The sequence below is a fragment of the Cryptotermes secundus genome, unplaced genomic scaffold (assembly GCF_002891405.2).
Source record: "Cryptotermes secundus unplaced genomic scaffold, Csec_1.0 scaffold715, whole genome shotgun sequence".
Classification (NCBI taxonomy): domain Eukaryota; kingdom Metazoa; phylum Arthropoda; class Insecta; order Blattodea; family Kalotermitidae; genus Cryptotermes; species Cryptotermes secundus.
Genome location: NW_019724597.1, coordinates 129447 through 143862, shown reverse-complemented (window position 1 = coordinate 143862; position 14416 = coordinate 129447). Strand labels below are relative to the sequence as shown.

The following is a 14416-nucleotide window of genomic DNA, read 5'->3' as shown; positions in this document are numbered from 1 at the left end:
TTACAAATTTAAAAAACCAATGGTACTCACATTTAGCTCTCCGAACTTTCAACTTCTCTTCTGTTGCAGTTCACAATTACTAAATGTTTTAGGTTTTCCATAGTTAGTCGCCTCCTATTGTCTCGTAAGATATCCTTATAGCGAGTAAAACTTCTTTCCACCTCACAGGAACTTAGGGGCGCATCTACAAAAGCCGCTATTTGCTCCACTGTTAGTGATTTGTTACTTGGCAGTTCAGTACGCTTAACGGCTAAAATTTCTTCAGTTTCACAAATTTGTTCATATCCTGGAATTTTTTAAAGAATGCTGTGTACTTTTTCCTTTACCACTTCACCAACTCTTCCAGGAACCGAATTCAATTTGGAAACAGTGGTTCTGAACACACTTAGTGACTGATACAAAGTAGTATTGCTATTGCTTGCCTCCAGTGAGGAAATGGCGGATGGAAGATGAGAGAAGTGAGCAGATATATATATAGGAAAGATTAGTTTCTAGTTCTGCGTGTTTTTGGTACATCTTGGGCAATTTAAATTGATGCTGACCTTTTGGGATCCAATGTATTCACGACATTCCTAACTGTTTCTAATGTTCGGTATAATCACTCGCTGCACACAGCCACGTGCCCTAGCGCATTAAAATTGGTTCTGGCGGAAGTGGAACGCTTGGTGCTACTGCTTTAAAGGCCTCTTTTCTGTATGGCGCTTTAACAAATACCTTCTTCACAGAAGACACGAACTTGTCAACAAGCGGAAAATTAGCACGAATTGTTTCTGCAACACGGTGCAACCCATGGGCAAGGCAAGTCAAATGTGTCATATTTGGAAATATAACTTAAAGAGCAGTACCGGCTTTCATCATATAACTTGCGGCATTAGTCACAAAGAGCAATACGCGCTCATACTGAATGCCATTCGGCCATAGTAAATTCATGGAATTGATAAAAAATTCGGAAACTGCGGAGCTATTTGTGGTTTCAAATTGCTCTACCACAAGAATATATGAGGTAGATTGCTCATTCTTATTAAGGGATCCAACTATACAATTTGCAATAAACCGTCCCTCACAATCTTGTGTTTCTTTGATTGATACCCACACAAAATTATCTTGAATCTTATCTCTAATGCTTTCAATTGTAAGATCGTAACACTGCTTCACGTAATTTTTGTGCACAGTAGGTTCATCCGACACTTCGCACTTTGTATACTTCTCTATGAAGTTTCTCAGAGTAGGACTGGTTAGTTTCCACAGCGGAATATCTACCGTTAAAAAGGCTTCGCATAAATCAAAGGAAACCTGTGAAAAACTATTATTAGAAAATTCTCTAAGTAATTTTTGTACAGGAGCACTTTTCGTGGATTTAATTTTAGTATTCTCTTTGTGTATATTAGTGACGCACTTGAAAGCGTTTTTCACAACCAACTGTTTTCTCACACGCTCGGCAATAAAGAATTTCGTTATCCGTACTTATCATCTCTCTTTCGAACTCACGCTGATACAGCTGTAATTTAGTTTTCTGACTTACTTTACTTTTGACATGACTACAGAAAGCTAAACAAACTTAATTACAGACTAGTCACCACTAATGTGAATGGCCCCAGCTTCAAATGAAGAAGCGTAACGAACCTCATGGAGACTTCGGAAATAAATAAGTGAAGTTCCTTGTCGGTTGAATAGTATTACGTTGATAGCTGCTACATGTGAACGCTTCCGACTAATCTCTTCGCGGCCAGTTTGATGGTACGCGGATGAGGCAAGTTACGAGTAGAGGTATTGGGGAAGTCCCGTTTTAGTTATTGCATCAGAAACATGAATCATGACGAAATGTTGAGTCAAATATGCAACATATTCTAATACAGAAAAGAAAAATTGTATACACATGACCATGATTGAATATTTGAACATAAAGTTAAAATATATATATGATAAACAGTTAAAAAGGAAATATGCAGTATAAATAGAGATCTTCAAAAATATAATGCTTATTTATAAAACAGCCAAAATATGCATTTATATGCACCGTCAGACCATCTCCAAATTTTAAGAAATTAAGTAATTCATACATATATCTAAACGAGAATACTTTCTGGTTGCAAGAAAGAAATATGTATTTTAATTAAAATCCGGTCCCTAGTAATAAGTCAAAAGGAGGGGTGCTGGAGACCCACACTATGACTATCACAGATTAGAGCGCTGTCAAAGACACCGTTTGGGCTTTAGGATCCAAAGTCGCTAAACACATATAATTGTTTGGGAGACGTAGATTTAGGAAACTTAAACTAAGCTTAACTAAGCCAATGAGGGATGTTTGGTGGATGGAACTTTCCCGGAAGGTGAACCTCTGTTGCAGGAGAGTTCAGTTCCGAGGGAAAATTGGTTTTTGGTTTTGAACTCTACGGAAGGAGAACCTGCGTCTGTCCCTCTATCTATGGCTCTACAGTCCTTTCGTTGGGCCTTGGCAGCTTTTTCAGTTTCTTAATCCTATACATAGTCGGTAGGACTCTTTGGACGTGGGATCAGCCTGTCGCAAGGCCGTTGAATATACACAAACACAGAATAAACGCACACAGACATCCATGCTTTTAGTGGGATTCGAACCCACTAACCAGAGTTCGAGCCAGCGAAGACAGTCCTTCCCATAGACCCCGCAGCCACTCTGATCGGCGAGCCTGCGTCACTACGGTTGAATTTAAATTATACACACCGAAATGCTTTTCGGACCATTCCAAGGTACTTGACAGAATTTAGAGCAACTCACAGATAATTAGAGACTATAATATTAAAGTGAAATAATACTGAATATTAGTAGCAGACTAAATCTCTGTGTGCACCACTTCAGTGTTTAATAAATAATTATTTTGAGTGCAAACTGCAGTCTAGTTTGGGAGAGTGGATGTATAGATCCACGTTTTCTTGACCTTGACACTAACTGGAGGTGAGTGGTCAGCTTCACGCCCCTGCCGCTTTACCCCCGGGGAAAAGTCCCCGGTACCCATTGAATAGGAGGCTGGGTGGGACCCAGAGCCGGTTTGGACGACGTGGAAAAGAGAAAACCCTTGACCCTACCGGAACTCGAACTCTGACCCCTCAGCCGTCCAGTTCGTAGTCAGTCTCTATGCCATCTGCCCTGTCCCGGACCCCCCATACACTTACATAACGTAGTGCTTAATTAGTTAAGCATAGGTGACAACTTTACACCTGCTACTGTCTTCTAGTATTGGTGAGTAGTGTGTATCATCAGTGGCCTTCTGCTTGCTGGAGGAAGGCCTGTGAGGACGCCGGCATAATATCTCCGACGTACCGACTCCTGAGCAAAGCCAGCTATCTTCGAATAACCCTTAGCAAGGAGGCACCACTTCTAATTATAAGCACCCTTCTTCTGTCCTTACTGGCGTCCCAATACCTGACCTCCTACCTTCCTAACATACCACATCACACCAACAGAAATAAAAGGGTAAGGGTAAAGAAAGACGGAGGGAATATCATCAGTTACTTGCGAGTCAGCAGTCAGCGGTCCAGTGAAGGTCTACTGTAGCTGGAGAGAAATGCAACGCCCTCCATTCTCCTAGACCCCCCCCCATTTACTAGAACTCGTTACATTTGTCGCCAACAACGCGCTGCTGTCCAAACAATTGTTATTAATAGCTTACTCTGGAACAGGCCGTGGAGGTCCATAAGTTTGTGAGGCGTCGACACTACCACATTTTCTAGACAATAGGCTCTCAGATGGCGGTGAGGTTGTCATCCTTAAGCGCCGGTCAACCTCCTTGTACCCTCAGGAAGATTCCTGGTACTCATTTAAAGCATCCTATCCAAACACATATAGGCCTGTCATATAGTGACCATTGGGGCACGCGGTAGCTTAAATGGTTGAGGCACTGTGCTACAAGCTGGAAGGTCACAAGTTCGATTACTAATGAGGTCGTTGGATTTTTTCAATTGTCCTAATCCTTCCTGCCGCACTATGGTCCTGACTCAGCCTCTAACAGAAACGAGTGTCAGGAATCTTCATAGAGGTAAAGTACGGCCGGCGCATAACGCTGACAACCTCACTGTCATGTGTGAGACGATTGTCTGGAAAATGTGGGAGCCTCGACGTCTCACAATCCTATGGGACTCGACGGTCTGTTACAGCGATACTTCTACTTTTTTTTTTGTAGCAATCATTATAATTTAATTTTTTTGCGTCGCTTTCGTTTTGAATTGAGTATTAACATGATGCAGCAAAGTTCACCAATAAATTACTGTAACTGTTGCATTTCAGTTCAGAATCGTCATTAGCACAATTTCTACTGTATTGTGAAGCAGTTTCACATCTTCATTGGTTGCATCCTGTTTTGGTATATATATAAATTATGCCTACTGTCAGACACAACAAATACTCAGTTTTAATTTGATCTTTATTGCTGCTTCATGTTTCGGTCGTATAAGACCATTATCAGGCAGTTATACACAGGAATACGAATAGTCATTGAAATACCGATATGGATCCTTATCGGAGCAACTCGTCGTATTATATACTAATATAAAACTTTTGCCTCCAGTTGATGTAGCAAATACATAAATAAAATAATAGATAAATATATAATTTTCACTTCATGCATCCTGTTGTGTTATTATATACAATTCTTAGCTACATGTTTCGGCTTTTAAAGGCATCGTCAGGCAAAACATGATTACTATATTCACACACTATTGAACTGCAATTTCATTGTGATAGTAAAACTGGATACTTGATAACTGTTACATTATAAAATACAAGGTATAAAATTCAATGAATTACAAACTTATTATTAAACGAAAGTTATGGAATAAAATAGGGTTAAATACTCTTCATATGATATTGCATATCATGAAGTCAGTTGTTGCAATCTTGTTATATTCTCTCTGATATAATGGTATATTCTAGACGTGTATACATATAGTAAACTGCTTGGAGGCTGGTGGTATAGATAATATAGATAATATATATAATATATTTGACATTAATTATTTGGCCGGTGTCTCATTTTACAATGTACATATTTTGTCCGCTCTGTTGGGAATACAGATTGAACTGTTTACATGCCAGGGGAATTAACATCTGCGCTATCACAAGACTATTTGAAAAACTGAAAAGTGAAAGTGGTGTTTAAAACAGTAGATACAGTCGGTAATTAACCTTCATTTAACAAAATACTCAAAACCAACAAATACTAATACTGGTACTGGATTTGGATCTCCATAAATCATAGAGTACCCTTTCATGTCAGATATCAAGAGTACACAAGAAGCATAAAATACAACAAAGAAGATTTCGGATTTGCTACATACATACGCAAAAAAAAAAATACACACCGCCCTGGCACAGTGGAAGATATTGCGGAAGAGATCGAACACGCTAGAAAGAATTATGATGTAGTCTACAAATTGAAAGCTGCTATTCCCTGTTGAATGAAATGGACATGCAGCGTCTCATCAGCTGCTGGTTACTTTGTATGACACGACGTATTACATTGTTGCGTCTGTATCTTGTGTCATGACCTAGTAATTGACGTCTCTTCTGATTAAACTATTTCGGCTTTCAGTGGACATGCCACAATAATAAATGAATCCAATTCACTGTGACAGAAGGGATCAGCCTACAGTTTAAATGTTGATGAGAAACGTTGCAAATATATATTTTCTTTCTTTTTACGATTTACAGACGTGTATATCATCCGAAAAATGGCAACACATGACTTCTAGAAGAAGTAATTTAAATATGAACACTACGACGCCAAACGCGAATGAAATTGTTTAAAATTTCAGGTGAAACTACAATAGCATTGTAGAAGGCTTTGTAAATCCCTTAAGATTTTACGAATATTAAACAGACTTAGTAGCACTGTATAGTGACATGCATCGAACATGTTTTCAAATATTGAATTTGCGCGGGGGCGCGGAAAGCTCCTATCTATAGCGTCAACATTTTTCGACACATATGAGGCATGATCACTCTGTTGTGACATTTTTTTTAATTCCTCGACTCAAATTGTTTAACTTTAATATCCAGTATAAAGCAAATTTCCTTAAATATTTAGTTTACGTGGCGAATGCACAGTCGTATGCTATAGAATGCACCCCAATTGACTGGCTAACTTCCTGTGTACTGGTGACTCCGTCTCTTTTTCATAATTGTTGAACGTACTCGTTGTTTGGGCGCCCTTGGAGAGGTAAGCATACATTTCTTGCGTTTCTTTAACAAAGAACTTGATAAATTCGTTATATTTATGTAGTTTAAGTGTAAAGTTTTCACATTAAAAGGTAATCTTAATACACTGAGATAACTTAATATAGTTTTAATTAGGGTGTGTTGAACGCAACTGGAGGCTGGTTATGGCGTACCTAACCTGATCGCTGCCATAGCCGGTTTGTGCAACGTGATTGGTGAGATAATTGCAAAGGACCGTAGTATATACGATTTTTTTAGAAAAATAGTTGATTTTATAACCGAATAATGCAATATTATATGTAATAGGTTCAGAAGGTAACCATGAAGAAGAAGTACGCAGGGGATGAATCTGAAAATGAATTTTCGGTAGACGAGCCTGAGGAACTGCAGGGTTCCGACGATGACTGGACTCCGGGGTGTGGAGAAGTATGTTTAACTAACCTAGTTTTGATGATTGATGAAACTGCTTTGTAAAATATACGTGTCACGTGTTTTTGTTTGTCACTCGTTTTTGTGTAGTGGTAGAAATGCTGTATTTTATACATTAATGCCTGTGGAAATTACTAAAAAGTATTCGGCCATAAGTGATTCGTGAAATATTGAGAGAAATTATTTGAATTCATGGGAACAGTAAAAGTCTGCTCGAATTTGTTTGTTGTCTCAAGTAACAATTTTAGACGTATATTGATAAGGAATGTCCGCCTAAGGCCCTTTCATTCGTTTTCTGAGTTTAGGATTTAATGGAAAATGAACATTAAAAGTTACACAAATATATTTGGTAAAATTTTGTGCAGTGTCTTGTCCCTATCCTCTGTTCACATAGGTTTACCCTTCAGTTTAGCTGAGGTGGGACAATGATGTCCCAGAGTACAGCTAAGCAGGTAACGTGCCTGATAGGAGGTTGTGGTAGGAGGGAAAGAGAGTTCACAGTGCGTCTGTTAAGTAGGATTTTGAAGCTGAAATTTGGCATAAGAGAGGCACAAGAAGCTGGTAAGTTTTCGTTTGCTTCTCACAATGTGAATGCAAATATCTATGCAGAAATTGTACCAGTCCATATACTGGTGAGGCCACTGGACGTTTGTGCTGCACAAAGTATTGAGCAAGTTCCAGAGGTCAGAAGTACATAAGGAGGATCACCTCACTGTTGAGATGTGACTGTTGGAACCCAGTGCTCTTCCGTACATTCCTGATAATAAGGTTTTTGTTAGCTGCCCAAGCACAACATTCCAAAAGAATCCAGCTTCTCCAATCCAGTTATACATGAGCAAATTGCACACGTTAAAAGAGCTGCTATGAAGTCCCCCTGTTGTACACCATGACTTGTGGTGCCTGGTCTGCTTATTGACACATTGTTGCATGGGACCATGGGTCATTGCTGCTTAGTGGTAAGGGATAAAACAGAGTAGAGTTAAGCTGGAATGTAAGGCACTGCAAAGATTATAAACATTATAATAAAAAGGAAACAACCCATTGAAGGGCAGGAACTCTGGGTTGTAATGCTGTATAGTTTGGAGAAAGCCCAATGTTTGAAAAACTCTACTGCCTCCATCTCAAATGTTGAAGAGTGAATTAGGTAAGAAACTATAAGAAGCAGGCCTTCTCCAGACTGCAGGATGTTACAACACAGAAAACTGTTCTCTTTGTAGTCACTGCTGTGAGAAGCTGGAGTCCAACAGGGTTAACAACTGTTTTCCAGTGTAGGACATTGGAATCTCATCCAAAAATTTGTTTGTGGAGGATTATAGGACCTCTATTCCATGGAGGTGTCCCCCAACCCCCAGGTGCTTCTAGTTTCAAAAGAATAACAAACTAACTTAGTGATGCTGTGAAGCTTGGCATTGTTTTTAAAAAAAAATCCAGGTGTAAATAGAAATGCAGCAGTTGCTGTTGGATGTAATGTTATATCATGGGGGACAAAGCCTTAAAGATGTGCCTGCATAGTTTTACTCTGTGACATCATCAATCATAGGTCAATTGAAGCACAGTGGAAGGGGAAATTGCAGATGTTGCATGGTGTCTATGTAAAGTGGACATTTACCAAGGTTTTTAATGAGAGTAAACAGTGTAGACATAACATACCAGTACATGATAATAAAAGTTTAGGAATATTGTGGTAATTAAGTGTAAGAATTTTAAAACTTATTCAAAAATAAAATTAAAATACAGGCTTACTTTTAGAAGTTGCTCATGTTAATCAGGAGAGGTATGTATGGTTCCTCAGTTGGATATTCAGGAATGAGTGGTTTGTGAACTCTTCTGTCAAGTTGAGTGCTGTTGTGGCTGTGTACGGCCACCAATGTGGGTGATGGAAAAATATTGCAAAGCATAGCAGAGGTTGATTGTTAATGTGGTGGGCCCCTGACTGCAGTCCACCAGTGTATCATATTAGGAACCCTCGATAGATAGATGTTTATTTTGCTGGGAACTTTCTGAGGATTTTAGTAAGGTTGACAGTGATGGGGAAGACACTGTTTCAGAATTAGGGTTTCATTTACACTACACTAATCCTGACATAACTGTTCTGACCTATCAGAATTTTAATTTTATTTACGGTTACTAATCCACTGTATCAAATATAATTCGAATGATCAAGTTAAGGAGGATGAGATTGGCAGGCTGTGTAGCACAAACGGGCAGGAGTGGAATGCATATAGGATCTTGGGGGGGAAAGCCAGAAGGAAAGAGACATCTAGGAAGGCCGAGACATAGGAGGGTGGGCAGTATTAGAATGAATTTTAGAGAGGTAGGATGGGGTGGTATGGACTAAATAGAGAAGAATGGAGGCAGGTTGTTCAGGACGCCAAAGCTCACCTTGAGCTGTGGCGCCAAGGGGAAGGAAGGAAGGTATGTACTGGACTGATCTAGCTCAGGATAGGGACCAGTGGAGGGCTCTTGTGAACGTGGTAATGTACCTTTGGGTTCCATAAAATATTGGGAAGTTCTTGAGTAGTTGCACAATGGATGGCTTCTCAAGAAGGGCTCAGCTCCATGAAGTTAGTTAATCCACAGTGTTGCAAAGTTGTACTCAGGTCAGCTAAGATAGAAATGAGTTTTATGTTGGCTTTAGTTTGTGGATTGGTGAGGAGCAAAACGTATGCACAATGCATTTAGGTTGGGCATTGAGGAGATCCTTGGTAAGGTGTGCAGAGTAGAAGAATACACAGAAATCAAATGGGTGACCCATTCTTATCCATTTTACTGCCAGCTATGATGAGTGAACAGTGCATAAGGGAACATACATGCAAATTACTAGAATTATCAAAGAATGTAAAGAGATCAAAGGTGTAACATTCAACACACGGTTGAAAAGTGGCTGAATGTTTTAGACAGCAGAACAGTGGACCTGCATTATATCAGAAACCTTGTAATGGAGAACTGGAAGGAGATGGTACTTTCAGTTGATTTTCCTGCATTATTTTACCAGGTTTTCCTCCTGTATTAACACAGTTGGTATTGTGTACAGGGAATGTATGGAGGCAAAGGTAGGTGACATTCATAGACTTTCAGAATTTTGCTACAGTGACAGGAATAAAACGTAAAGAATTTGCAAAGGAGGAAATGATCAAGGAAGTCGATAGCCACCCAGATATGACCTGTAGAAATCACTGAACAGCTAAACGTACCAATATCAGTTCTTGAATCACTGTGTATTAAGAAATGTATGTGAATTACACATTACAACGCCATTTCTTACAGTGTGTATTGTGTTGTGATATAGCACAAGATTTTGATGGCATTTGAGCACTTTTGACCATTAGCCCCAAGAAGCCCAGTTTTCTTAGGTGGGTGAAAACCACATCTGAGATAGATACCACAACTGTTGGGAAATTTTTAAACAGCTGGTGCAGGGGTATTAGAATTCTGTCATTTTATGATTAACATGTATTTTGTTTTGTTGAAATTTTTAAAAAACAAGGACTTACACAAGATGCTCACCAGAACAGAGTGCAAGCTGAAGTCACTGATCAACAGTATTCATTTGTTTCCGTTTTTGGTTGCCTGTGTTCACTTTTGTTTGGAAGGGATTCAGGAGAGTAAATTTGTATTGGGATGACAATCCAAACTAGGTATTTGTGTGTCATAAAAGTTAGTATGAGCAACATTTTGTACCACAACTTTTTGTGAAGTGAGGGCTGTGTTATTTAATATCAGCATATGCAAAAAAAACTTGGAAGAAGACTAGGAAATAGGCTTCTATACTCTCACCTAAAGTGGAATATTAATTTATATTTGATGGTTTACAGCTGTTCCATTACCAGTACTGTGGTCATGTTTATGCAGCTTGATTCATAGGTAGCATTTAAATAAAGTGATAACCCGTTTTTATTAGACAGGTTTTTTTAAAAAAGTGATAAATTGTGTAGAAACCGTGTAGGACATGAAATATTTAGTACTTGTTATGAATAAGACAGGTCTTCTGAGATGTGATGCTGTGTCAGCTGGTGAAAGTTTACCAGTGTTTCGGGGGAAATTAGCATCTCACAAATATTGATAATCTTCGACCAAAGTATGGCATCACATCACAGCAGATACAATAAAGGTTGCTACATCTAGGGCCATAGGGTTGCCTGATAATTGTAATTTTACCTGCTCTGGAATTTAGTGTACCTATTGTGGGAACCTCAAACCTAGTAATGTGTATAGTGTTGGCAGAAGAATTACGGGGGTCGTACTCAAAGTCATGAGCAACAGTTTTTTGTAAAGTAACATGCTTTATTATTGACAAACCAAATACACGACCTCAATCTACAGACCTTTCTTTATTTTTCCACATAATCGCCACTTCTTTGTACACATTTCTCCCAGCGTTCTGGGAGTTTGAAAATTACCCTTTTGTAAAATTCCATTCCAGCCATCCGAAGACACTGACGCACTGCTTTCTGAATTGCCTCCCTTGTCTCAAAACATCCACACAGCTGATCCTTCACAAATCCGAAAAGATGGTAGTCGGAGGGTGACAGATCAGGGCTATAGGAGGGGTGTGGAAGAACTTCCCACCCCATCTTTGCAATTGCTTCCAGTATGAGGCGAGCAGTGTGGGGGCGAGCATTGTCATGCAGGATGATGATGTTTCGTCCTGGACATTTATCGTGCAATGCACGACGGAGCTTGTGCAGCGTCTGGACATAACGAGCAGCATTGATGGTTTGCCCAGGTTCCAGGAATTCGGCCAGAATAAACCCTCTGCATCCCAGAAGACTGTGTCCATCACCTTCGCAGCTGATGGCACTGTCTTTGCCTTCTTTTTTGGTGGAGAATGCAAATGGTGCCATTCCATACTCTGCCATTTCGTTCCAGGCTCGAAATGGTGAAACCAGCTTTCGTCACCTGTCACAATACAGAGAAAAAAATCATTGCCTTCATGTCGATATCTCTGCAGCAGTTCTGAGGTGATGGCCTTTTGCTGACCTTTGTGGTCTTCGGTCAGTAACCGCGGGACCCAACGAGCACAAACTTTCCTATAGCCCAAGCTTTCAATCATCTCCTGTACTGCACTGTGCCCTATTCCAAGTTTTCGGGCTGTTGTGTCCACAGTCACAAGCCTGTCATCTTGAATGATCTCATCCACTCTTTCCTTGTTGCGTTCAGTTGAGGCTGTTTGAGGACGACCACTCCGAGGCTCATCTTCGATGCTGGTGTTCCCATCTTTAAAATGTTTCACCCATCTTTGAGCACTGCTCGCACCCATGCACACACTTCCATAAGCACGCTGAAGTCTCTGGTGAATTTCTGCAGCAGGGATTTTCTCTTTCACAAGAAATTTGATGACAGCACGCTGGTGAAACGACATCGTTGTCGGCCATTTTGTTAGGAGTGATACTGGTCACATGATGCAAGCTATTGATGTCATAAGACACTCAAGGTTAACACAACAGCTGGTTCCACCTACCACTATACTATCTTAAGTCTGCTGTTCCCAGGTTGCATGCAAAAAAAAGTTGCTCATGACCTTCAGTATGACCTACATATTTGGTGCAGTGTGTGTGTTTTACACCACTACTAAACCAGAATATAATAAACTTCAGTAAGTGCCCATTTTCACCAGTGTGCCCATACAACATATGTGACTTGATGTTCCATGGTAAATTGTGTGAAATTCAGCATCACATATGAATTTAGTTTCTGACTAAAATGAAGGTACCATAACTGAAGGCAGCGGTGTTAATGGAATAATTATACAGGGTGGAGCAGAGAAGACTTTTTTATTTGTCCATAAATCTTGTATGTTTGTAATGCATTTACATATGATCAGTCTTGTCCATTACACACCTGGGCTGCAGTGTATAATCCATTTCTGAGGTGATGCATTCATAGGACAGTTTCAGTTAGCACCAATGACAGGATCAAGAGAATAATGGTCAGTGGATCCTGAACCACAACAGGAGGGCCTGATATTGTTCACATTTTAGGTTTCAGCCTGTGAACAAATTCATCCACACACAGATCTGATGAAAGATCATACTCTGAACCCTCTGAAGCAGAATCCACTGTGTGAACCCAGTGTCCCCTGTTTCCTTGCAGTGTAATTTGAATATGGACGTTGAGTGTGATGCTCTTGCAAATGCCTTATAATGTCACCCATCATTTATCGAAACATCTCTTGTGGTGTAGTGTGAGTGTCTGGTCTTGAGTTGATTCAGATTGGAGAACTGTGCCTGTGTAGAAAGCAGTCTTCTGGGATTTGGCACCGTGTATATGTGGTGTTAACCGACGTTTCGGAGGACCGTGTCTCACGGTGTTGTCGCTTGCAGATTTACCTATACTTCTTCAACCCTGAAGATGGGGGCGATACGTTCCTCCGAAACGTCGGTTAACACCACATATACACGGTGCCAAATCCCAGAAGACTGCTTTCTTCATAGTCACCGCCGTGAAAGCCTCAAATCTTACATGTGCCTGTGTAGATTCACTCCCAAAGAACAGTTGAGCATCTTGGTAGCTAGTGTGATGGGCTGTGCTGGTGGATGTTGCAGAGATGTTACACACAAGTTCTTGTTTTTTATAGCTGCATAGCACAGCAAAGTCTGTATTACAGATTTAAGAAGGTTTTAAGCTAATTCTGTACTGGGCTGATGTCACAGTTTGTTCTGACATCTCCAGAATGTAAGGTCGAGTCATGCCTGCACCTGAAGTGAACTATTGGTGGATATCGTGAGGATTCTGCATGGATCGTCATTTGAAGTTTTACTTGCTGACAAAAATGAAATGAAAGTGGCTTTTTTATTTCCTTTTGGGGTATTTATGCAGTAACATTCTTGATATAAATATTAATAATTTTCTTTTCTTTGTTTTAACGTTTGTGATATCAGTATTTTTCATTATACCTAATATAATCAGAATTTTATTATGTTGACTTTGTCGTCCATTGACAGATGAACAATGATGTCTGAATAAAGATCTCATACTTAAAGAAATGTATCTGCAAAACTTCATTCATTTGTCTGCATCGTCATTCAATTCCTGAATGAGGTGTGTGTTGTACAGATGAAATCGGACAGTGTGTAGAGTTCTAATGAAGCAGGCAGTCATTGCCTATGGCTGAAATGTGTCACTGAACAAATGTTTTGAGGATCTGATTGACCTTGTTTATTACCCATTCAGTAGTTTCAGGCATTCAGGCTGAAGGCTCTTCTATATCTGGGTATTTTAGTGATAAGTCTTACACCCTCCCTTTCCATGTTGAACTTGTCATCAAAAAAAGTGTTCTGTGTGTAAATAACTTAACTTATTTTGATAAGCAGTATGATGCTGTACCAACCAGATATTTATCGTATCTGCTTGTTGTGTTAATGAACTGAACTTCTCACAGTCTGTATATAGTGGTCACTCTTGTTTTACCACTTCTATGCTTTTTGGCAAAAGACTTGAACATTAACCAGAACCAGTGTTTGGTCAGGTTGTGGACTATCACATATCTTCATAATTCAGCATCTTACGGTGTGGAGTAGGAAATGTGCAAAGAGTTGTTTGATAGGGTGGGCAGACCAGCAGCATGAGTTGTATTTGGGAGGATGGACATATTCAGATTGTCAACTTAATAAACTTCAAACTTCCTGACTTTGGGATGAGCCAGAGATGAATCCCTTAATGTCACACCTCCAGTTCAAGAGATATTTAAATTATTAAATCCTCTGCGGCAGGGTTATAAGTGAAGGTAAAAAAAATGGTAACTTCATATTATTTTACATAAAAATATGAAATCTGAACGCCATAATATATACTTTG

The 14416-nt window shown here is 39.6% G+C and overlaps 1 protein-coding gene across 4 annotated transcripts in view; it reads left to right on the top strand.

Moving 5' to 3' along the window:
- The first annotated feature begins 6108 nt into the window (after positions 1-6108).
- LOC111862405 (glutamine and serine-rich protein 1) overlaps positions 6109-14416 on the top strand; it is a 20107-nt gene continuing 11799 nt past the window's right edge. For 3 of the 4 annotated variants that reach the window (XM_023847766.1, XM_023847770.1, XM_023847768.1), the window contains exons 1-2: positions 6109-6191; positions 6497-6616. In XM_023847766.1, the coding sequence (XP_023703534.1) occupies positions 6512-6616 (105 nt within the window). In that variant the 5' untranslated portion in view covers positions 6109-6191; positions 6497-6511. Of the gene's footprint in view, positions 6192-6340; positions 6406-6496; positions 6617-14416 lie in introns of those variants that run through there. The other variant, XM_023847767.2, reaches the window with a different exon arrangement.